Genomic DNA, 26,756 nt, shown 5'->3' with positions numbered 1-26,756 from the left:
TTCCTTATCTGTATTGCTACCACAGAGTTGTGGTTTTTCTTGTTTGTTCTGCATTTAAAATTTAGTGTATGCCAAGAAGGTGTTTTTTTTTCTTTAATTGTAATAAAGTGTGTTCAAATTGACTGTAAGTTCTTTCCTGCCGACTGCAGGACACTACACAAATGATGAAAGACCCCCCCCACCCCCCCACCAGGATATAGAAAAGTTAAAATTTATTATTAATAACAAAAAATGAAACGCCGATCAACCATAAGCATTGGTAAAGACATCAATTATGAATGCGTGGTAAGGCACAGATAAATGAGAAAACCATCATTCATTTTTTTGTACATGATTTTGTTATTCAAACTCTCTTGTATGTAGAAGTTCTGATAGGAAGTGCCGTTTGGAGGATGACAGGCTACGAGTGTTTTGTATCAAACACATTTCAAAATAAGGAAAAAATTGATACCAGTATTAAGTATTTTTTATTCAAGTGAAGTGAAACCAAGTGAGGAGGATTTTCTTAATGACGACATGCACTGGTGTACTTGGAGTCCGCTGTCTCCATCTGCAATTGAAATGTAAGAGAAGAAGTCTGATAGCCTAAAAATTGCCTTTTAAAATGTTTCTCATACATACATGTATATTATATTTTATTTATTTTATTTACAACACAAATGTCGACCTGTGTGCCTGGACTTCAGGGCACCGGTTGTGAGTAGGGTTTGTTACCTACTGTTATAATAAGAAATTTCTATTGCCTTGTTGTTGTTGTTGTTGTCTTCAGTCCTGAGACTGGTTTGATGCAGCTCTCCATGATACTCTATCCTGTGCAAGCTTCTTCATCTCCCAGTACGTACTGCAGCCTGCATCCTTCTGAATCTGCTTAGTGTATTCATCTCTTGGTCTCCGTCTGCGATTTTTACCCTCCACGCTACCCTCCAATGCTAAATTTGTGATCCCTTGATGCCTCAAAATACGTCCTACCAATCGGTCCCTTCTTCTTGTCAAGTTGTGCCACAAACTCCTCTTCTCCCCAATTCTATTCAATACCTTCTCATTAGTTACGTGATCTACCCAACTAATTTTCAGCATTCTTCTGTAGCACCACATTTTGAAAGCTTCTATTCTCTTCTTGTCCAAACTATTTATCGTCCACGTTTCACTTCCATACATGGCTACACTCCATACAAATACTTTCAGAAACGACTTCCTCACACTTAAATCAATACCCGATGTTAACAAATTTCTCTTCTTCAGAAACGCTTTCCTTGCCATTGCCAGTCTACATTTTATATCCTCTCTACTTCGACCATCATCAGTTATTTTGCTCCCCAAATAGCAAAACTCCTTTACTACTTTAAGTGTCTCATTTCCTAATCTAATTCCCTCAGCATCACCCGAATTAATTCGACAACATTCCATTATCCTCATTTTGCTTTTGTTGATGTTCATCTTATATCCTTCTTTCAAGACACTGTCCATTCCGTTCAACAGCTCTTCCGAGTCCTTTGCTGTCTCTGACAGAATTACAATGTTATCGGCGAACCTCAACGTTTTTATTTCTTCTCCATGGACTTTAATACCTACTCCGAACTTTTCTTTTGTTTCCTTTACTGCTTGCTCAATATACAGGTTGAATAATATCGGGGAGAGGCTACAATCCTGTCTCACTCCCTTCCCAACCACTGCTTCCCTTTCATGCCCCTCGACTCTTATAACTGCCATCTGGTTTCTGTACAAATTGTAAATAGCTTTTCGCTCCTTGTATTTTACCCCTGCCACCTTCGGAATTTGAAAGAGAGTATTCCAGTCAACATTGTCAAAAGCTTTCTCTAAGTCTACAAATGCCAGAAATGTAGGTTTGCCTTTCCTTAATCTAGCTTCTAAGATAAGTTGTAGGATCAGTATTGCCTCACGTGCTCCAAAATTTCTGCGGAATCCAAAATGATCTTCGCCGAGGTCGGCTTCTACCAGTTTTTCCATTCGTCTGTAAAGAATTCGTGTTAGTATTTTGCAGCTGTGACTTATTAAACTGATAGTTTGGTAATTTTCACATCTGTCAATACCTGCTTTCTTTGGTATTGGAATTATTATATTCTTCTTGAAGTCTGAGGGTATTTCGCCTGTCTCATACATCTTGCTCACCAGATGGTAGAGTTTTGTCAGGACTGGCTCTCCCAAGGCCGTCAGTAGTTCTAATGGAATGTTGTCTACTGCCAGGGCCTTGTTTCGACTCAGGTCTTTCAGTGCTCTGTCAAACGCTTCACGCAGTATCGTATCTCTCACTTCATCTTCATCTACATCCTCTTCCACTTCCATAATATTGTCCTCAAGTACATCGCCCTTTTATAGACCCTCTATATACTCCTTCCATCTTTCTACTTTCCCTTCTTTGCTTAGAACTGGGTTTCCACCTGAGCTCTTGATATTCATGAAAGTGGCTCTTTTCTCCAAAGGTCTCTTTAATTTTCCTGTAGGCAGTATCTATCTTACCCCTAGTGAGATAAGCCTCTACATCCTTACATTTGTCCTCTAGCCATCCCTGCTTAGCCATTTTACACTTCCTGTCAATCTCATTTTTTAGATGTTTGTATTCCTTTTTGCCTGCTTCATTTACTGTATTTTTATATTTTCTCCTTTCATCAATTAAATTCAATATTTCGTCTGTTACACAAGGATTTGTACTAGCCCTCGTCTTTTTACCTACTTGATCCTCTGCTGCCTTCACTACTTCATCCCTCAGAGCTACCCATTTTTCTTCTACTGTATTTCTTTCCCCCATTCCTGTCAATTGTTCCCTTATGCTCTTCCTGAAACTCTGTACAACCTCTGGTTTAGTCAATTTATCCAGGTCCCATTTCCTTAAATTCCCACCTTTTTGCAGTTCTTCAGTTTTAATCTGCAGTTCATAACCAATAGATTGTGGTCAGAGTCCACATCTGCCCCTGGAAATGTCCTACAATTTAAAACCTGGTTCCTAAATCTCTGTCTTACCATTATATAATCTATCTGATACCTTGTAGTATCTCCAGGATTCTTCCGTGTGTACAACCTTCTTTTATGATTCTTGAATCAAGTGTTAGCTATGATTAAGTTATGCTCTGTGCAAAATTCTACCAGATGGCTTCGTCTTTCATTTCTCTCCCCCAATCCATATTCACCCACTACATTTCCTTCTCTCCCTTTTCCTACTCTCGAATTCCAGTCACCCATGACTATTAAATTTTCATCTCCCTTCACTACCTGAATAATTTCTTTTATCTCATCATATATTTCATCAATTTCTTCATCATCTGCAGAGCTAGGTGGCATATAAACTTGTACTACTGTAGTAGGCATGGGCTTCGTGTCTGTCTTGGCCACAATAATACGTTCACTATGCTGTTGGTAGTAGCTTACCCGCACTCCTATTTTTTTTATTCATTATTAAACCTACTCCTGCATTACCCCTATTTGATTTTGTATTTGTTCTTCTTGTTGTGGTCTTCAGTCCTGAGACTGGTTTGATGCAGCTCTCCATGCTACTCTATCCTGTGCAAGCTTTTTCATCTCCCAGTACCTACTGCAACCTACATCCTTCTGAATCTGCTTAGTGTATTCATTTCTTGGTCTCCCTCTACGATTTTTACCCTCCACGCTGCCCTCCAATACTAAATTGGTGATCCCTTGATACCTCAGAACATGTCCTACCAACCGATCACTTCTTCTGGTCTAGTTGTGCCCCAAACTTCTCTTCTCCCCAATCCTATTCAATACTTCCTCATTAGTTATGTGATCTACCCATCTAATCTTCAGCATTCTTCTGTAGCACTACATTTCGAAAGCTTCTATTCTCTTTTTGTCCAAACTATTTATCGTCCATGTTTCACTTCCATACATGTCTACACTCCATACAAATACTTTCGGAAACGACTTCCTGACACTTAAATCTATACTCGATGTTAACAAATTTCTCTTCTTCAGAAACGCTTTCCTTGCCATTGCCAGTCTACATTTTATATCCTCTCTACTTCGACCATCATCAATTATTTTGCTCCCCAAATGGCAAAACTCCTTTACTACTTTAAGTGTCTCATTTCCTAATCTAATTCCCTCAGCATCACCCGACTTAATTAGACTACATTCCATTATCCTTGTTTTGCTTTTGTTGATGTTCATCTTATATCCTCCTTTCAAGACACTGTCCTTCAACTGCTCTTCCAAGTTCTTTGCTGTCTCTGACAGAATTGCAATGTCATCGGCGAACCTCAAAGTTTTTATTTCTTCTCCATGAATTTTAATACCTACTCCGAATTTTTCTTTTGTTTCCTTTACTGCTTGCTCAATATACAGATTGAACAACATCGGGGAGAGGCTACAACCCTGTCTTACTCCCTTCCCAACCACTGCTTCCCTTTCAGGTCCCTCGACTCTTTTGTATTTATAACCCAGTATTCACCTGACCAAAAGTCTTGTTCCTCCTACCACCGAACTTCACTAATTCCCACTATATCTAACTTCAGCCTATCCATTTCCCTTTTTAAATTTTCTAACCTACCAGCCCAATTAAGGGGTCTGACATTCCACACTCCGATCCGTAGAACACCAGTTTTCTTTCTCCTGATAACGACGTCCTCTTGAGTAGTCCCCGTCTGGAGATCCGAATGGGGGACTATTTTACCTCCGGAATATTTTACCCAAGAGGACGCCATCATCATTTAACCATACAGTAGAGCTGCATGCCCTCGGGAAAAATTACGGCTGTAGTTTCCCCTTGATTTCAGCCATTCGCAGTACCAGCACAGCAAGGCCGTTTTGGTTAGTGTTGCAAGGCCAGATCAGTCAATTACCCAGACTGTTACCCCTGAAACTACTGAAAAGGCTGCTGCCCCTCTTCAGGAACCACACGTTTGTCTGGCCTCTCAACAGATATCCTCCATTGTTGTTGCACCTACGGTACGGCCATCTGTATCGCTGAGGCACTCAAGCCTCCCCACCAACGGCAAGGTCCATGGTTCATGGTGGTAGGATGGTCTTGTTACGAATTATAAAATGTAACTGTCTGTATTTTCTGTTTGCATGAATCATGACGGGGAGTGAGTAAAGCAAAAAGGTAAAAATTAAGGAAAATTTTTGGAAAGTAATAAGAATTGGATGCAGGGTACGTAAAATTTTCCACAATAAGTTGTTTTGTTCGGTGCAGCAAAGCTAGGATGGCTACGGAAGTTGCTTGAATGGTTGCACTTGGTAGCGCCTCTTTTGATGTAGGTAGAAATCTTCTGCTAATTATTCCCTTCCTTGAATTTTATTGTGAAAAATTTACAGGAAATTTGCAATGTGATACATATTGTCATTAAAACTTAAAGAATTGCAATACAATAGTTTGCATATGATAATAGATGTAAAACAGGCTTTGACATCATGTAAATTAAAATTATCAACTGTAATAAGTAGCATATGAAATTTTAACATTTTTGTGAAATTTTTATTTTTTTCATATTCATACAACATGGCCGAAAAATAGATGCCCATTGTTGATAGAGACTGTGAAAACGCCATCAGCTAGGATAGCATAGAATTGCGTGATCGAACATTTGAAGTTCAGGCACCACGTATGCCTACTGCAGAAGGTTGAAGTAGGTCAGAGGTGAGTGTCGCAGGTGTGACAAATGATAGTGATGCACCACAGCAGAATATCCTTGATGACACAATATTTACAACTGATGAGACAATGTCACACATCTCCCAGAGTGACATACCACTCATGAATGAAACATTGGAGAGAGATTCCAATATGAATTTTGACTACACGTTACGAACATACTTGGTCACAACACAAACATTAACTTCGGAAGTACAGCTGACGGCAACCACCGTAGTACAACTAATGCACTGCTATGGCCGTTATTATCTAACATAAACACAAAATTAGATAGTATCAATACAAATTTCAGTAATATGAAACAAGATATGGACATGGTAAAACAGCAACAAAACACTGTTACACAAGATCTAAAGACAAAGAAACAAGAACAAAAACAAGTATTTGAAGATTTGTAAGACACGGTCTCACAGGAGTTCGATGACTTAGAGAAAAATTTTCACACTGAAATTGACAAAAAATTGAATGATATGAAAAAACAAGTAAAGCATGAAGTACTTTCTGAATTTAAAGGTAATATTACAGAGTTAAGACAGAAGGTAGAATCTTTTAATGACCCTCATTATCTAGTAGAGCAACAGATAAAGAAAATCACAAACATTGAAGCCTCACAAAGCCAGTTGTGTTTGACAGTAAAAAAGGTAACCACTGTTCTTAACAAACTAAAGACTCTGAAGGAGTACCTCTAGCTGGAGAAGAACTTACTTTAAGAGTAGCTACATTAGAAGTTGACTCTCAGGATGTACTAAGAAGGAAAGAGAGAGGATCAATGAAACTCTGAGTGATATAATTAGTCAAACTGAAGCAAGTACGTTAGATAAGGGTAATACCACTGCAGATTACGGAGTAACAGAAAAAAAACACCTAGTTTTGGTAGGGAGCAAGTCATTTTTTACAACATATTGTGTCAGAACATCGTATATTACCTGATCTGAAAAAACGTGATGCCTTACGCAATTGTCCAGCTCCAAGGAATAAAGAACGGCTTTTTTAGCAGTAACATCCTTCTTTCATAAATTTGTACCACAGCAACTGATGAACAGTGATACATTGCTCAACTTTTTTGAAAAATAGGTCTTGGTTATGGGATTATAAGTGTCAAGAGGACTTTAATAACATTAAGCATGTATTAGTCAATGCAAACATTCTTAGCCACCCTGATAAGTCTGAGGATTTTTGTTTATGCTCAGATGCCTCACCTGAGGGGCTGGGGGCATGCTTGTTCCAGACATGAGAAGAAGAAGAAGAAGAAGAAGAAGAAGGTAAAGAAGTACCCAAGGTCATCAGTTCTGCTAGTCACACATTATCAGGAGCAGAAAGATCTTACTCTGTGTCAGAAGTGGAAGTTTAGCTGTAACATGGCCATTTAAAAAGTTTGAATATTTTTTGTGGGGCATGAACACTAAAGTTTAGTGTGACCATCAGTCACTGTCATTACTTTTAATATGTAATCTATTGCACCGTAGATTAGCTAGGTGGTGTCTATATTTACAAGCATTCAATTTCAAGATCATTTATATTAAAGGAAGTCAGAATGTTATTGCAGATGCCTTGTCCAGATTACCGTAAGGTTTAGAGGAATTTGGTAAATTAACAGAGCAAGATATAGAACTCAGAACATTATTAATGCAAGGTACAACACAACAGTCTGATTACCATAAGTTTTTTAAGCAAATGAAAGTTACACAACATCAAGATTGCAGATGGAGGAAAGTCATGCAAAACCTTAAGCAGGATGAAGGTGGAAATGTAAGTGAATGGTATCAGGAGTACAAGGGCATTTTGTTTCATAGGAAACATGAAAAATCTCATCAATGGTGTGTGTGTGTGTATTCCTGAAGATTATGTCGATGACTTTAAAAGACACAAACATGAAGTATGGAGACATTATGGAGTAGGTAAATGTACTGAAAAAATTGCAACACTTTGTTATTTTCCAAATTTGAGAAGGTGAGTCCTACAGGTATTAAGAAAATGTGCAATATGTCAAAAATCAAAACAGTCCATTGAGTCAAAATATACTGAGCTACACCCAATACTCACCAAAAACCCTCTAGATATAGTATCCCTCAACATAGCTGGTCCATATCTGTGAAGTAAAGGAGGAGTAAGATATGTAGTAGCACTATATGATATTTTTTCTAAACATATCAAAATGTATGCTGAAAGGTGGCTACACTGAGCCACTGCGCCAGAGATTGCGCCAAAGAGTATTATTCAGCCGCCTCCACAGTGCTTGGGGAGAGCTCGTAGTAGTCAGTGCCTGTCGAGGTCTCGTGGTAGTCAGTGCTTGTTAAGAACTCGTAGCAGAGAGTGTTTGTTGAGATGTGCTAGTAGGCAGTGCTTGCTGAGATGTGATACTGAAGAGTCTTGTTGAGATGTGGTAGTAGAGAGTCGGTGTGGAGATATATTGTAAGGATTAGAGTGATTTTCATCAATATAAATGAGGTAACAAACTCCGTTTCTTTTTTTCTCATTATTTCAATGTCCTGAATAATGCGTCATTACAGGTTCAGTCAACAAAGCATCTGGTTTGTGTTCTTGTATTAGAGTGTAATTCTGGTTTTCTTACGCAATTATAGTATTTCTATTTTTTAATTACTTCAGTATAATTGATATTTAAAATTTCTTGTCTTGTTGAAGAAGAACCGTGCCAGATGTGTACGTTGAGTCACACTCCCACACACAGAACAATTACACTTGTGCTTTGGGTTCGTAGGTTTTATAGTTGCTGGGGACTTAATTAATTAATTGTGTTAACGAAAATTTTCATTTCATTCTTTGTTGTTGTTCTATGCAGTCAGATTGCGGACAAATACTAGTCAGGGCCAACCGATTACGAAACAGCGTAATCGGACATACAGCTACTAAAAATATTTGCATTTTATTTAATTAAGCCCCCATGCAAGTGGCGACCCTGCCAGGATCGTCCCTTGGAATTCTTCTGATTGTAAAAATAGTAGACAGTAGTATTGTTGTAGTAATTTGTAGTTTAGTAATTGTAGTCTATTTTGCATGTGTAGATTTGTTAATTGTCATTCTTCTAATGGTATTTTTTTTTTCAGAATTTAATTTCGTGGTCTTGTATACGCGTTTGACAATTTAGTGCAATTATTTCAATTGTTCGTTAATCGTGTTTGAGGGAAACATCTCGTGTGAATGGTATTGTTGGAGATGAGGAGTGTGTAATTTTCGTACAGTGACGAATTTTTTACGTTTTGTAAATGATTACGCGATCAATGAAAAAGGCAAAAATGATGAATAGTGAGAATGATGAAATTGTTAACATGGCGAACTCGCCAACAGAGGAAAACAGTGTCATAAATAATGTAGTGGAAAACAATGTAATAAGTCGGGAAAATAGTCTGGAAACAGTTCAAAATTTTTCTCAATCAGAAAATTCACAGAATACGAGATTAACGATAGAAGATTCTGGAATAGCATCGAACACAGATAGCTTTATGGCTATGCAGAAGGAAGTTAGTTTGCATTTTATTTAATTAAGCCCCCATGCAATGCCTTTTAAAATGCAACAGCCACAGTGTGGTTTCAGTTGCCTAAGACTAACTGCAGTCGTGTGTGTGTGTGTGTGTGTGTGTGTGGGGGGGGGGGGGGGGGCGCGCATGTGCACACCTGTGCATCTATTGTTAACAAAGGCCATTGGCCAAAACATTTACGTGTGAAAATCTTTTTATTGTGCCTATCTGCTACTCAGCAACTTTCCTTCTCATAACATTGTTACATTCCATCCTGGATTTTTCATTGTTTGATTGTCTTATGTATGTCCATACTCAAATTGGTCTTATACATATCTGCCATATGAAGAGTCAGGGTCATGTTTTCAGAAAACCAAGCAGAATGGCCATCTTAAGTGGTGGGTGAATGATCAAGTTCACAATATTTTCTCACAATGGAGACTATTTTCGAAGACTCGTGATATATGCTAGGAAGGCCACAAAATGAAATCTTTCCTTGTCAGCATCTTGAACTGCGATGACTGGCTTCAGTTTGTATTGCAAAGCATTATGGCTTTTATGAGGTCAGTAGCCTTTATCTTCAGACACTCTCTACAAATGTGTGAGTTCCTCAAGCATTTGGGACTCATTACATCATCCACCATCCACCTGTGCACTAAACAGCACATCCACAAAGCCACCAGTTTTGCTGTGAGCCAACACATCCAAAAAAAGTGAGGCATCTGTCCTTTCTTATCTCCATGATAAATTGAATGGTCTCATGTATGGAACTAAGATGATCAAAAAATTGATATAGTTGGTCTCTGCCTTGAGGTCATACTACAAAAGTATCATCCACATACCTAAAGAAAATATTAGATTTAAAACAGCAGAGTCAAGCACCTTCTCCTCAAGTCTTTGTAGAATCTCTGTTATGAAACCTGATAATGGATGATTGCCATCAAAAACTAATCATCAACAAATTTTATGTGCAAATGAGACTGCATACTGTGTACTACTTCTCTTCAAAATCTTCCATAAACAAGTTGATCAGCATGGGTGACAAGGGGCTACCCATGATGATGTCGTCAATCTGTTCATAACATTAAAACATTAAACTAAAGACAATAAGCTAACAACATACCGTAAAATTTGTAGAAGCTTTAGAATGGGCTTTTTAGTGAAGAATCCTTGCCAGCTCACATAAGCAACTTGGCCAATTAGTTTACAGCCATCAGGAACACTGTAGGTTGACAAAAAATCCTCTCTTGGCTCCAAATTTCTATTTATAAGGAAACAATAGTTAAATACATATATCTGGTTTCTTGTTTAAACATACATAGTAAAACAAGAGTTAAATATGAAGGTGTAATAAATTTATTCGAATGGAAGAAATTTTGTTCAAATGGTTCAAATGGCTCTGAGCACTATGCGACTTAACTTCTGAGGTCATCAGTCGCCTAGAACTTAGAACTAATTAAACCTAACTAACCTAAGGACATCACACACATCCATGCCCGAGGCAGGATTCGAACCTGCGACCGTAGCGGTCACGCGGTTCCAGACTGAAGCGCCTTTAACCGCACGGCCACACCGGCCGGCGAAGAAATTTTGTCAAAGCAATAATTAGAACAGAGTCCCTCTAAAAGAAAACCAGGGTGGTATTTGGTAAAAGAGGGCCTTCTCCCTTTATTTGTCTATTATCAGGTCAGAAAAAATACAGTACTTAACAAGTATTCTCACAATGATAAAGTTAGCCAATGAGACAATGGAATTCATATGATAAAAAATTGAATTTTGAGAGATTTTGTACACAATTTTACCAAATAAGAATTTATTATAGTATTTAAAAATGTTTGTGAAAAAATTCTATTAAGATGCCCCACAATTACTTACAAACCTCATACCCGTAACTGTTACAGTGATAACAGAAATTACACCATGCCAAGAAATAAACAATGCTTATGAATCACTAGAATTTATTCACATTAAAAATTTATTTGCTTTTTACATACAAAAGTAAAAAGGAGAGAGAAAAAATATGGAATGTGTGGAATGGTCTCATTGTTCATCAGTGTGGTAAGTCCTAGTATGTTATACAATGACATGTTCCATGATTAATGTGCATCAGCCACAGACATTTAACAGAATAAAAATAAAAGCAAAATAAATAAAGATTACTGAGAACATCTGATGTAGTAGGCACGAAGGTGCAAAAATATTGGCATGAGATAGCAAGTGACGAAGGACTGCATTAGATAAGTGCAAGGGAATATGAAAAAGTAAGCTGCTGGGCCAGAAGAGATTACTTTCATGCCAGCAAGCTGTCACATCTGCTGTAACAGTAGTTTGCTTCGCCAGGTACTGCCCTGCAGCTAATCACCGTTCTGAGTGTCTAAGGACCAAACACCCTCTGTCTCTTGCCAAACATCACTACATTCTAAATTATTGCTGCTGTTTACAAATCCGTAGTTCTTATATTTCAATTTTAGTGCTTTTGCACTTTGGATAATTAAAAAATATATTTGTCAAAAGTGAGAAATACATGCACAAAAACAGTAAAAATCTAGAAGGCTCTATTGGGTGAAGTACATAGTGGAATATATCTCCATTTACTAATTCTGTGTCACTTTAAATAATCTATCTGATTTATCTAAATAATTTATCTTATGAGTATATATTTTGAGCTGATGTAGTTGTTCTAAAGTAAATTCCATTTCTGCAAAGGAAACATTATCACTTGTAAAATATCCTCAAAACCAAATTGTTTAATTGAAACAATTCTGCCTTATGTATTATTTCAACATTATTTTTTTAAATAAATTAATTTCATTACTTGAAAGATCCAAGGATGCAACCATTATTTAAAAATACTATTATCAATGAATAATTCCTATTTGTAAACTAATTTACAAAACTTATGTTTGGAAATCCTATCACTATTAATTTCACCGAACAACTTTATTTAACCAAATACTTAATGAAATTTTAATGTCAGAAAGGTCAAATGTTCGAATTGTCATAGATTTGTTAAGAATGTGTATCAGCCTTACGCACAATGCAGTACTGTCTTCATGTAAGACTGCAACTTACGTCAAGAGTGATGATGGTAGTTTTTATTGATGCAGTGATTCCCACTGTCACTACATAATACTGGAAAACTTGAAACTTTCAAGCTCCTTTGCCACTTGCATACGATGAGTTAGCACAATTATTGACTCCAATTTGCAGCAGTAATGTTATGGCTACATAATACATTGGTTTGCAGTTAAGCCTGCCAAATCTATGAAAGACTGAAGTAAAATTGAAAATTATGAGCATCCAATGCTTTCTTTCAGTCTATAACATATTATTCAGTTTTTTTCATCATAAGACTGCACTAGCGTACTGTTTACGGTATTGAACTTATAACATAGTTGCAAAATCACACACTCAGTTCTTTTGCACACAGCTCTCCTTCAGCAATTCGTGATGAACTAATTCCACTTTCATGGAAAAATGCAGATATTTTCAATAACGAATAACAAAAATTTTAATGGGAGTTAATGTATGGAGGTATTTAATGAAAAACTTCAGTTCAACAAATATCCATAAAATGTGACAGAGAGCAATTTTTACACTATACTTTTTCATCAAATTCAGAAAATATTAAAGTCATTTCCATGAAACATCAGTAGGATAGTGTACACTTTGCTATAATATTGCTTGGAAAGGATCACACTATTTGAATTTGTCATGGTTATGAGTCAAAAAAGGAAAATTTTACGGCAGAAGGCTAAAACTTCTTACAGCATATACCTTGATTATATTTATTGTTACTGTAATGTAAATAGTTATTGAGTCTTGAGTCTTCAAGGACTGCAAAGCACAGTGTATTTTTGTTTTGTAATTTACAGTTTAGCAAAAAGGTAAATTTAAAATTTGCTAACTGATGATCTTTTTGTGATGAACAACTGTTCATTACAATAAATGAAAGCTACACTTGGAAAAACAGGTGGATTTGAATTACAGAATCAGTGCATATGCTGTACTGCAAGCTCAAATGAGGGTGCTAGTATTTTAGTCACATTCTGAGCTGTAGCTGTACTTCTTGTAACAATGGTGAATAAAAACATATTAAAACAATATTCTTGATCATAATAATCATCATCATTATTGTTTGTTCCCCTGCTATTGACCATTCTTCCAATTGGTCAAAAAATTTCATATACTCAGGTGGAGTATCTCTCTTCACTTTCACTATATCCATTATTCAGGATACCCTAACTCACTAAGAAGTACGGGGTCCTTAGCAAAACAGTAAAGGAGTTGAAATATCTCTCTGACAGCACCATCAATGAACTGCTCTACTTTTACTTACCCAGGAAAATGTGTATCATACTCAAAACTCATTAATGTAGAAGAGGAAAAAGAAATCTTATGTTCCTAAGGAAATTTTTCCATACCCGATTCAGAAAGGCAAGACTTTTTAAAATAGACAGGCTACCAGTTTTTAAATACTAATATAACAACATTGTCAACATTTTCCCTTGAGAATCTACTTGAAGCTTTTTTTTATCATTATGGCGTATTCTTCAAGTATATAATAGGTCCCGGCATGATGGCTCACCTGCTTTTTTGTATCCCATCTCTACCATTTGGGAGAAAACTACATCTGTGTATAGGGAAGTACTGTTTCACCTTCTCAAATCTCCCAGTTGATACTAGTGTTAAACAAAAGTGAATCATTGTGTTATTCTTATTCTAAACAGCACACCTGTTGGAGAACAGGTTAGTTCATTCACATTTTTTGGGATATGTTTCTGGATACATTGATATAGAAATGTGCAAATTTTATTTCCACTTTCCTGGCTTTGTCCTCATGGTACTCAAAATAGTGTGAGTGCTTGTCAAATTTTGTGTATTAAAAACATTGTCCCATAGCTTTTCCACATAAAGGCCACCACAAACAGAAATACTTGATAACTGCAAATTTTGTATGTAGTCAAATTTCAGTCCACAATCGTTATTTTTTTTTTTCAAAGTGTTCAGAAACTTTAATAACTTTATTGCAAAATTTTTTAGACCTTCTAGACCAACTAGAGTGTTACAGGTTGTCAAACGTAACAAGAACATTTACACGTGAAAGCAGCAATAGGCCACCAATGTCTTCTGCGCTCAATTAAATGCCCTTCCATATAGTCACTGCAAAAAGGGCATGAGTCAATGACTCATGACCTTTCTACATGGTGTGACGATTTCAAAGTCTGATACTGATGCCATTTGATGTTTGGCTACAGACCTCCTTGTATGTACTAATCTGGCTACCCTTCATCACCCAGTTCCAATATTTAGCTAAGTTTTGTAAAAAAGGTTGATTCATGACCTTTCCTCAATGACTGATTCATTTGTGGATTAAATTACATCTGAGATAGAAATCATGATACACTGGTATCTCTGGCCATTTGTTTCTATGAATACTACCTTGCAGTGGCAGTAGAGTACTTGCCAAATGTTGATGCATTTATTACAGCAGATGCTGTTTAGTTCACAAATAGAAATTAGTTTCAAAAATACAGAAGCTTAAAGATATCAGCATGTACTTAATAAATCATAATTCTTCCAACTATGATAGTGTTACTAATAAAAAGGTAAAGTAATGACTATGATGCAAGCCCATGACCTTCCTACTGGCCTAACTGCAGGTAAAATGCTGCGTTTCTTTGTCATGACACTAGATGGGTAGTGTGATGGGGCCCATCACAGCGGCCACCATTTTCACTGGGAAGGATCCCCAGTACATATTTAATACCAGCCTTAGTGGACCTGGGACCATCCTGGAGTCATTGGAATGAGGAAAATTTCTTGCTCCATTCTGCGACTGAACCAGAGACTTCCAGTGCCGGAGTCTAGTGCTTTCCCACTAGACCGCCATGGCCACAATGTTACTGACAGAGTATTAAAATCTTATATTGATCAATATTTGCTATTATTATTGTTTTTACTATTATTTTGTTTTTACTAGTAGGGCCTGCAGCATGAACTAAGTGAAAATATAAAATTTTATAAGAAGTGAATTCCAGCAGCTGCAACATAATTTTTATTTTCTTATATTTAGGGATTACTGCACAACAGACTTGGCTTTTTTGCCTTACAATTCCATTTTCAAGTGCACCTGTGAGTGCTGTGAACAATGAGTATTATTTATGTCTTACTGATGATCGATAACATTTTTACTTATGTACAAGTGGAGTTCACAATCTTATGGCATCCAAGGGCCAATTGTGAGCTGTCTGTTATGAAATGATACCCATGTATTTTTTTAATATAAAATTTTTTGTGTCAGCTGTTGGTCAACTGTTGGTATCCTTAGAGGTTTTATGTTTATAGATTTTTCTTCTTTGGGAATCAGGGGTGCTGTGTCTGTTGCATAGATGTTATTTGGGTAAAATTTTTTGTATATATGTTACCTGTGATTTCATATGTTCATCCTTTGTAATGGTCAAAAATTTGAATGAAATTTTCTAAGTAAGGCTTTTGTTTCAGGCCAGTTTGCTCATTGAGTAAGTTGTTAGAGAGATTTTTCATATCTGTGTATATCTGTAGTTCTTACAAAATATAGTACATCCCTTACGTGTTCTGTGTAAAAACTGTACAGTGTTTTCAGTGTGGTCTGCTTTGTTGTTTTCATTTTCATTTTCAGTGAAATGGGAAGAAACATCAACATTAGATTCAAAGAACATATGATAGCACATGAAAGCAATCAATCAATCAGCTTTCTACATACATCTTAAAAATGAAAGCCACAAAACAGAAAACATATTTTAAATGAAATATCTAAACAACATACTACAAATATTTTGGAAGAATTAGAAATACACACCTATGCAATAAATTTCCCAGACAACTTAATCAATGAACAAACTGAAATGAAACACAAGCCCTACTTAGAAAATTTTATTGAAATTTTTGATAACAAGAGAGGATGAGCATATGAAATAACAGATAACACATGTACAAAAAATTTTAACCAGATAATATCTATGCAACAGACACACCATCCCTGAGTCCCAAAGAAGAAAAAATCTGTAAATGTACAGCTTCTAAGGGTCCCAGCTGTCACATAGCCATCAAAAAGTTACAACAAAAAATGTCACACTGAAAAACGAGTAAAATAACATTATTTCATACCACACACTGCACAGCTGACCCCTGGATGCCATTTGATCATGAACTCCACCTATAAGTAGGTAAAAATGTCATTCACGAAAATGACGTTATTGATCATAAGTAAGATGATAACAAGATTCACTATTCACAACACCCAAAGGTGCACTTGAAAATGACATTGTAAGCCAAAACAGGCAAGTTTGGTGTGCAGAAAACATAAATACAAGCAAATAAAGATTAGTTTCAGGTACTGGAAATGACTCCTTATATTATGTTGATTTGACAACAACACCCTTAAACTATCTGTTTAATCAACCAAAGAGTCAAGGGATATTTCCTGGAAGTATTTAATATATTATAATAGCACCCATGTATAAAAATTCAGTTAAGAAAGTCATCTCTAGTTACAGACACATTTCATTCCATCCAGCTCTGTGAACAACAATACAAAAAAGACTAACTGCCTCTTAGTTTAGTTTTTATAAAGGATTCTTTATAGAGGCTCATCATCAGCCATTTGTCACCTACTGTTGAATAAAGGCCACCTCCTGACTTCTCTACCCATTTGGGTCTTCTGCTCTGTACACCATATTGGTCCTACATATTTTGTAATGTCTACACATCTTTCATTAGCTTGTATTCTTGGTGTTTTTTTATCTCTTGGTGTAATCCAAGTATTCCCTTTATCTATTGAGCATCCATCTGTCTGGCCCCATGTCTTACCCAAATTCACATTATTGTCATAATTTTGTCTCATAATTTAATTTGATTTCTTGTCTCCCTAGTAAGTCCCAACACGCATCTCTCCATAGTTCAAATAACTTATAAGAATGAAGCTGAGTGATGTCCTAGACAATTGCTAGTATTTAACAAAGCTACCCAGTAACTGGAAGTGTATGCTTGAATCTCTGGCTTCTTATATGCCATAGTATGACCACCACCAAGGCAATGCTCTGGAATCAAGATTGATCCCTCTGTTAAAAGTGTGTCATGTTTGTTCTCTATATCTTAATGGTCTGAAATGTGTGACATGCCAAAACTCCAAGGGATATGAAGACACCCATCACAAATGCTTTTACAGACTCTATAAAGCCCTAATCTTAGAGAGAAATTACAAAACACACTTCATATCAATTTTCTTCAGAATACAACCCATCCTGCTGGAAATAATGTCTGTGAAAGGATAGAAAAGCTGAGACTTAGACACTGCCTCAGTATCACCAATCACCTGTTTCATAGTTGGTCAACAACACAATGTGTCATGTCTGTCTCTCACTGTACATACTATTGTGAGGTTGTTTTTTCCAAAATGGGTACATGAGAGACAGATCAGACATGATTATCTTTTAGCATGAATGGTACAATGAGAGCCAGATCAGACATGCACTGTGCTATTGACCAACTGAGAATCAGGTACTGATGAGGACCATGACATAGTACTTAAGTAGAGTCAATTGAACCTACTGATACCAAACATCTGTTTCGCCCCACCATGATAACAATTATGTTTATAATGTCATACATGTGCAAACAGAAAGAGAACAGAACACTGAAAATATTTATTTTGCATATGTATTAGTTTTTGCAATGCAGGAATGATCTGTAGTATAGCCCAATCTCTAGATTAGGTCAGAAGATGACAGTCTGGTTATGAGATGGCACAGATGATGAATGTGAACATGAAGTCTTAGATGTGGTGACACACTGAACTGTAGTGTAGTCTGAGGTCTAGGTTAGGTATAAATGTGACAGTTTGTTGTGAGCTGGCAAAGCAGTTCAAATATTTTAGTTAACCTCTTAAGTCTACAGTTTTTTTCCCCTATGAAGGTAGTCTTTCCAACAGGATTGGTCATTTTCTAAGGAAACCCTGTATGAAGTGTGTTTTTCAACCACCTTTCAAGATTAGTGCACTTGTACAGTCTGTGAAAGACAGTCATGGATAATGTAAGGGAGCTGTCAATCACACCCCATTTAGTTTAGCATTCATACATAAATCAGACCATAGCACCATGGAGAACCATTGTATAGAGCATTGTTGGTTGTGTGCGGTGCCAGCTGTTTACTGTGTATGTTGTCTTTCCAAATACAGTGCACTTTGGTTTAAGCACCAATGCAGCCCTGCCCACTGAGGGCTTAAATTGCCATGCTCAGCGATCTCTCATTGCATTTGTGCCCTTGAAAATAACACAATGTCACTCAGCTATATTCTCATAAGCCAAGAGAAGCTCATGTCTCACAACTCTCCTTTTTCAGATAAGGCTTAAACTTTTGAATGTGTGTCAAGTTATAATTTAATATATCACTGCCATAACTCGAAACTGGTAAGACCCCATGACTGTAAACCTACAATTTAGGCATACTGGAAATGCAGCTTGAAAACTTTGCAAAAGCTGACTCTACTAAGAACTGATGAGAATAGTCCTTATTACAGCATATTGATGATGAAGAGAACCAAACCAGATATTCACACTGTGCAGCTGTTAGTACCCATACAGTAAGAATCTTTATGTATTATCTTATGGGGAAAAATATAAATGGGCTTCTCGCCAACCCATACTGCAGAATGAGTGGTGACTAAAAGTCTGCTACTCTCCCGATTAAATTTACTATGGGTCACATAAAGACTCACCGCCCACTAAATGACAAACTGACATGAGATCCTTGCTTTCATATGATCAGTAAACAAACTAGTTATCTTGATCTGAGGCTAGGATACTGAGAACCACTCAGGCCTGGACTAAAACTGCTGTGAGCATAGTTCTGCCAAGGTTCAGAACTATTTCCGTGTCTTATGACACACTTTGGGCCCTGACAAGCTAGTGTACCATGGGTAAATCTGTTGAAGGTCCTACTGTCACATGTGGTGGACTGAGAGAACTTGGATAATGGCTGCAGACTATGGATGGATATGGATATGGCCAAATATTCTTTTGTCTGAATCTCACTGCATAAAGTATGGCTAAACAGAAAATAACATAGACTTTAGAAACCCAACTGCTTCTGCTACATTTTTATTTAGGAAGACTAAATTGGCAAACTCTAGGATCTATACATAAGTTAGTTGTGTTACAATCAACTCAAGCATTTTACTCCAGAGTAACAGAAGAGAAGGCAAATTCAGGTGTAAGCTTTATTGCAAACAAGAAATGTTACAGATACTGAAGCAATCTTAGACAGAATAGCAAGACTTGTTTTTGAAATTAACAAAAGGTAGTACATGAAAATCATTCAAATTTATGTACAAAAATTCTATGGTGCTGATGAAATAGTAGATAAGTTCTATGGTGAGTTACAGAAACTGATAAGTGACAGCAAATTCCACTGCAAGATGATAACTGGCAATTTTCAATATTAGTTCCATCCTTCCCCCCTCCCCTTCAAAGCAGCAGCTTTCCAGTTAATTTGTATATGTAAAATTTAGTTTGACTAAACATAAATACTTTATAGTAGCTTAACAGAAGTTAATTATTAATGTACTTTCTAACAAATGATTTACTTTGTTCGCAGGTATCTTGACTTGTTGCAAATCCCTAAGGACGCTGCTTCCTGAGGGGGATCTGCCGAATGTGATGTAGGAGAAGAAGTGAGGGAAACAGTAAATTCCTCTGTGGTGATACAACAAGAACCAGTTGTATTAATGAACCTGGTCCATTCACGACAGAAAATAATCTGGTTTACAGCATTGGCTGTAAATGGAATTTAATAAAGGTCAAAGTCTACTTAACAATCTCACAACTACAGGAAGGAGAGTTAGTTGTGAAACTCTGAAAGAGAGAAAACAATTTTCATGTAATGAAACCCTTAAGAGTGGATCATGTAACCTGTCTTATAATCTTAATTCTCTCTTTTTGCCTACAGGTATTTGGCTATGGTAGACTGTGGTGATAGGAAATAATCATTGTAGTACTCATTATAATGGTAGTATACTTGTCATGATACCAGAATGTACAAAAAATCTGTAGAACTGAAAAGCTGGTATCTCTAAAAACACTATGTGAGTTTACTCACTGCCACATTACACACTACAATTCAGTGTCCTATAGCAGTAGGGAGCTGCAAATACGTAAATACAATTTGTTTTATTTAATTCAGAGGCATTACTTTTCAGCACATCCTCATTACATTTAAAGGTCAAACAGAAGTGAGAGGTGGAGAAGTGAAACGAAAGAGGTGAGTGAGCTGGAGAAAAGAAAAATAAAGAGGGTGAGAAAATGGGAAACTGCAACCAACAGAACTTCTGCAGCAAATCAAGATACTGTACGTGGATGCAAGATAGAGAAATAATAAATTCCACTGTAATTAACTTCACGTCAGAGGATAAACTAGACTACACTTCGAAGGCCATCTACTAGACTACTCTAAATTTGAAGACAAATTCAAAGAGCAGTTAAGTCACCACATAAATAATAACTCTGCAGGTAAAGTATACTAATGTGTGAAAGTGACTGCTCCCAACTGGTTTATCATCTAGTTAGTAGAAAGAATCCCCTCTATGAATCAACCACGGGAGGGAAAAGGTCTGGTTTGAAAAACTGTGGACAAGTTACCAATCAAGACCCAGGAATTGGCATTGATAGTTCAAGTAGGCTCAGTGGAAGAAAGTTTGTTTTCCCTTGAAAATAAAGACACTTTGTAGGAGTTGTCAGTGAAAAAAACGTTGCAATGCTTCCCACATATGCTCAATAATATTCATGTCTGGGGAGTTTGGCGGTCAGTGGAAGTGTTTAAACTCAGAAGAGTGCACCTGGAGCCACTCTGTAGCAATTCTGGATATGTGGGTTGTCGCATTGTCCTGCTGGAATTGCCATAGTCCGTTGGAATGCACAATGGACATGAATGAATGTAGGTGATCACACAGGATGCTTACGTACATGTCGCTTGTCAGACTCGTATCTAGACATATTAGGGATCCCACATCATTCCAACTGCAAATGCCTTACACCATTACAAAGCTTCCACCAACTTGAACAGTCCCATGCTGACATGCAGAGTCCATGGATTCATGAGGTTGTTTGTCTCCATACCTGTACACATCCACCCGCTCGATGCAATTTGAAATGAGACTCGTCCGACTACGCAACATGTTTCCAGTCATCAACAGTCCAATGTCAGTGTTGATGGGCCCAGGCGAGGCGTAAAGCTTTGTGTCATGCAGCCATGAAGGGTACACGAGCGGGCCTTTGACTCCGAAAGCCAATATCGATAATGTTTCATTGACTGGTTCACATGCTGACACTTGTTGATGGCCCAGGATTGAAATCGTCAACTGTTTGCAGAAGGGTTGAACTTCTGTCATGTTGAACGATTCTCTTCCGTTGTCATTGGTTCTGTTCTTGCAACATCTTTTTCTGACTGCAGCAGTGTTGGAGATTTGATGTTTTACTGCATTCCTGATATTCACAGTACACTCATGCAATGGCCATCCAGGAAAATCCCCCATTCACTGGTGCCCCAGAGATGCTGTGTCCCATCACTCATGCACTGACTATAAAACCACTTTCAGTCTCACTTAAATATCGATAACCTGCCATTGTGATAGCAGTAAACAATCTAACAACTGCACCAGACACTTCTTGACTTATATAGGCGTTGCCGATCACAGTGCCGAATTCTGCCTGTTTACGTATCTCTGTATTTGATACGCATGCCTGTACCAGTTTCTTTGGCGCTTCAGTGTAGAATAGGAAAGTTGCCATCAAGGCAGAATAGGAAAGTTGCCACCTAAAATGGGCACTAACTGAGGGGGTCTCTGGAGGCAGTGCGAAATCCATGGAAAGAAGGAGAAGGGTTAAGAAATGGGAACACAGAGAAAATGAACAAGTTTCACATGTGGGCCTGAAATACCAGAGCAAAAGAGTTACCACCCAAAAGTTCAGATTAAAGTAGGCAGAGAAGAAACCAAAGTCCTCTGAGATAGTGGTAGCAAAGTATCAGTGATCAGAGTGAAATTTTAAAATAAAGGTGTGGAAAAGAAAGGATACAAACTTTCCATGTTGGAAGGCTACAAATCATTAATGCTTAATAAAGAATTTCTTTTAGTACAACGTACCTGGCAAACAAATGCTGGGAGAGGGTATTCAAATTTAGAGCATGGCATTTCCATTGGTTTCTGATCAGTGAGTGGAGCACTAATCCCAATTTCTCTTACAGAAGATTTAAGTGAGTATTATATAATGTTCTGCATTATATTTTTCAAACATGGCCCAAACAGATCTTTCCCAGTCAATGCTGCTGTTTCTCCAGCAACTCTCAAATATGTAAGAGTTACTTTTGGTGTGGCCATCCCAATTAGCTGACAGGTGAAATGGCCGAGAACCCCTTACGATAAGGCTACCATCATTTCCAGTGTTCAACTGAAATCTTGTAGTTTGGCCAAATTATATCTTCAGAGTGAACAAAATTTCACCACATATCATGTATCAGCTGACACTGAGCACAAATCTTTCCTTACTGCTAATGCTGTTGCTGACATCTTTCAGTTGGTGAAAAAAGTATGTCAGAAATTAATCCACTGATTCTGGCCAATAGAGAAATTTAATGTAAATTAAACTCACATTATGAGGCTTAAGTAACATGTTTCAGCTGCCAGGAATAATTTTTTAAGATGTGAAACAAATACTAACAAAGAGATAGAGGGGCTGGCCAGTACTTATCTCAGCTCAGTACAGCCGATGGATACACAAAAACAGAACCGAAAATTTAAAATTGAAAATTTAATTTTTTTTGTGTATCTATCGGCTGTACTGAGCTGAGGTAAGTACTGGCCAGCCCCTCTTTTCTTTGTTAGTATTTGTTTCACATCTTTATATGAGATTTTCCATTAATCATTTAGGCATAATTTTTTTTATGTTTTAAGAAGCTGAATCAAAGTTATAAAAAGTGGGTACCACAATTACAGAGCTTAACTAGAGAGTGAAAATTTCAGTGCACAAATGGCGACTGTAAAAAGTCATATGCATATTCTCTCATACAAGACATGTTGATCATGCAGTCAGCAGACAGTAAATTTCTTTGCAAGGCTGCTGCCATTAGTTTGGGCACATGAGCAGATGTGACTATCAGCTGAAACACTCCAGTGCATAGGCAGATTCTTGTTTACACTGCAGAGGCAGCTGGTGTGGCCACATGATCAGTGCAGTCACACCACAACCTTACAGAGCATGCAAAGACCATGATGGAATCTACATCCCATAAACAGTTCTCTAATACTAAATTAAAATCTTGTGCATGGTGTGGTATCAAAACATGCATTGCAATTGTTGTCACAGGTGAGGACATAGAACAGAGCTGTGTAACACTTAGCAAAACAGGAAACAAAATAAGTCATTTAGGCATTTCAAAAGTGATTCAGAATAAAAATTCAAGTGATGTTCAAAATGAACATGAACAAATCAATAAACTTTTACAATCAAAACATAAAGTGAATGTGATCTTTTCTGTGAATAATGAGGCTTTATCTATCACTCTCAGAGTGAACAAATTGCCATTAAAATTTCAAACTGACACAGGGTCATCAATTGATGTAATTAGTCTTCAGGCATACAAGAAATTATGATTGTAGAAATTAAATGAATTTCAAAGTAAGTTATTTAGCTATACCAACCAACAGATACCAGTCACAGCCCAAATTTTTAAGGGTGTTGCATACAAGCAATTCACAAAATACGCCAGATTCATAGTTGTTGATTCTCAGAAGGCAACAAATTTGCTGGGATTTAATCTCTTCAATATCCCTAGCTTCACCATTCATGAACGAGTGAATCAGATTCATACTGACATCCTGACAAACTGTTGCAAAACCAATTGCAAAAAATGGTTCAAAACCCATTGCAAAAGTATGATAATATATACATATTTTTCCAAAGCAACAAGTAGCATTAATGATTAGAAGGCACACACCGCAATGAAGACAACAGCTGTGTGAAAATTTATTGAAGCAGTTTGTATTAAAGGATAAAGTTAAGCAGGACCTTGACTCGCTTGAGCAGTATGGTATTATTGAGTATATGACCAGTAGTCAGTGAACAACATCAGTAGTGTTGTACAGAAATCAAATGGCACATTACGGATCTGTGGTAACTTCAAAGCAAAATGTGCAACATATCACTGATTCTTACCCAAATGCAAAACCAGGACAACTGATGTCTGCCTTAGCAAGCAGTGTATACTCTACAAGACTTGATTTCAAGGAGGTCTATTTTACAAATATCTTTAGATGACAACATACAAAGATTCATGGTTACATATACTCCGTTCAGTCTCTATGGAATACAGAAATGGTGCCATTTTGCACTTCAGCAATATGTTCTGCACAGTCAATAGCATTCATGTCAGAGACACTGATAGTAGCCTAGAGGGACTACAGTCAGACTGAGTAAGAAGCACTTGTGACTACTTTCACTGTTAAAAATTTCATGACTATATCTATGGCTGTAAGTTCATTTCCATCACAGCCCACAAGAATTCAGCAGCTCTCTTTGGACCAAATAATACTGTTCCTTCAAAAACAGCTCAATGATTGCAGCATTGCACACTACTTTTGTCCAATTATGAATATAAAATCATTTTCAGGTCCACAGCACAAAATGTGAATGCAGATTTACTTTCACGACTGCCAGTATAGTAGGATAAAAATTTTAACAATATTAGGAAAAGGATCATATAGAGGAGATGTTGAGTTGCAAATAGGCACAATGAAAAGACTGCTATACATTTAAGCTTTTGGTCAAATGGCCTTCTTTTGACATACAAAACACATGACATATTAAAACACACACACACACACACACACCACACACACACACACACACACACACACACACACAGGTCTCTGACCACTGATGCAAGACTGTGTCATAACTGTGCCTGATGGGAGCAGCAGTCCAGTGGAGATGAGGAGGAGACATGGAGTGCAGAGATTGGTGGATAACAGGTTGGTGTGGCGGGAAGGTGTTACACCGCTTGTGAGAGGATGCAGGGACATGGTGGGAATAGGGTAAGGCTGATAAGTGCAGCTGGAAGGTTGGACGACTTGGGGAAGGGAAGGGGGAGAAGGGAGTAGAAAAGCAGAGAAGTTCAAAAGGGAAAAAGACTAGTGGGTGAATTGGTAGAGTAGAAGGCTATGTAGTGCTGGAGTGGGAGCTGGGAAGGGGATTGGTAAGTGGAGGACAGGGACTAATGAAAGTTGGGGCCAGGGGTTTTTTGGAAACATAGGATGCATTGCAGGAAAAGTTCCCAGCTGCACAATTCGGAAAAAGGTTAGTAGGAACTAGATGGCGCAGGCTGTGAAGCACCCATTGAAGTGAAGTGCATTATGCTAGGCAGCTTGTTCAGCAACTGCATGGTCCAGCCATGTCTTGGCCACAGTTTGTTGGTGGCCAATCATGTGGACAGGCAGCTTGTTAGTTGTCATTCCACATAGAAAGTAGAGCACATTGGTTCAAGATTAGCTTGTACATCACATGATTGGTTTCACAAGTAGCCCTATATTTGATGGATACGAGATGCCTCTGACTGGTCTGGGGTAGGTAGTGATGAGAGGATGTTTGGGACTGGTCTTACATCTAGATGTTCAAAAGTGACCAGGGCATAGGGTAGAGGGAGTTGGCGTTAAGTGATGAGTAGGGTGCCGTGTGGTGAAGGAACAGGAAATGTGGGGAGTCAGTGGAAGAAATGGTTGTTGTGTTTTATGTAGGGAGGTAGGTAGTGAACAACAGGGTGAAAGTGTTAGTCCACGAGAGCAGAAATTTCTCAGTGGAGGCACAGTAACTGGCCAAAATGTGGCATCCTGGGCAGTTGGCCTTTTGGGCTGCAGGAAGCACACGAAAGGCAGGAGTGTGGGGAGTGGCAGGTGTCAGCAGAGAATGGCACTTGAGGGGCAGGTTCTTGGTTGAGTCTAAGGATTTGAAGAGGGACTGGAGATCCTGTTGATTTCTGCAATGCGGTCACTGAGGCAGGGTTTGCATCAAATCATGATCCACTTGCACTGTCCCCTAATCACCTGTTGCTAAAATTCCAGAATTTCTTAACCTCAGACCTTGCCTCACCATCATTCCCCAAATCCCTCACCAAGCACCACCAACCTTACATTGACAGGAAGAACCATAATCCACCCCCTAAAAACTAATACTGATCTTATAATCCTACCTGTCAACATAGGGTCCACAACTGAAGATTTGAACCACAGTGATTACCTGATGGATGGATTCTGCCAGCTGTCAGATTCATCCATCTGAAAACTCAGCCACAGTGACCCTATTCCAGAAATCGAACAGGATCTTCAATCCCTCCTCAACCTGTTCCCTGAATCTATCTCCTCTCCTTACTTCAACACTAGTCTCACTGCACTCCTACCTCCGACATGCTTTCTGAAGTCCAAAAATCCAACTATCCAGGATGCCCCATCAAGGCTGATTACTGTACCACCACTGAGAGAATCTCTGCTCCTGTGGATCAACACCTTCAGTTTACTTATCGCACCCTACTCTCCTATATAAGACACCAACCATTTCATCGATTGACTCTCC

At 37.8% G+C, this 26,756-nt stretch overlaps 1 protein-coding gene across 2 annotated transcripts in view; it reads right to left on the bottom strand.

The window, feature by feature from the left end:
• Positions 1–26,756, bottom strand: part of LOC126457906 (ribonuclease P protein subunit p40-like) — a 281,204-nt gene that overhangs the window by 7,436 nt on the left and 247,012 nt on the right. The window contains exon 6 of one of the 2 annotated variants that reach the window (XM_050094585.1): positions 10,226–10,363. The exons of the other annotated variant lie outside the window; for it this stretch is intronic. Within the exon in view, the coding sequence (XP_049950542.1) occupies positions 10,226–10,363 (138 nt within the window). The remainder of the gene's footprint in view (positions 1–10,225; positions 10,364–26,756) is intronic. 2 annotated transcript variants of the gene reach the window in all.

This window comes from Schistocerca serialis, chromosome 2, assembly GCF_023864345.2.
Source record: "Schistocerca serialis cubense isolate TAMUIC-IGC-003099 chromosome 2, iqSchSeri2.2, whole genome shotgun sequence".
NCBI lineage: Eukaryota > Metazoa > Arthropoda > Insecta > Orthoptera > Acrididae > Schistocerca > Schistocerca serialis.
The sequence above is the reverse complement of the archived record's forward strand: the minus strand, read 5'-3'. Positions and strand labels throughout refer to the sequence as shown.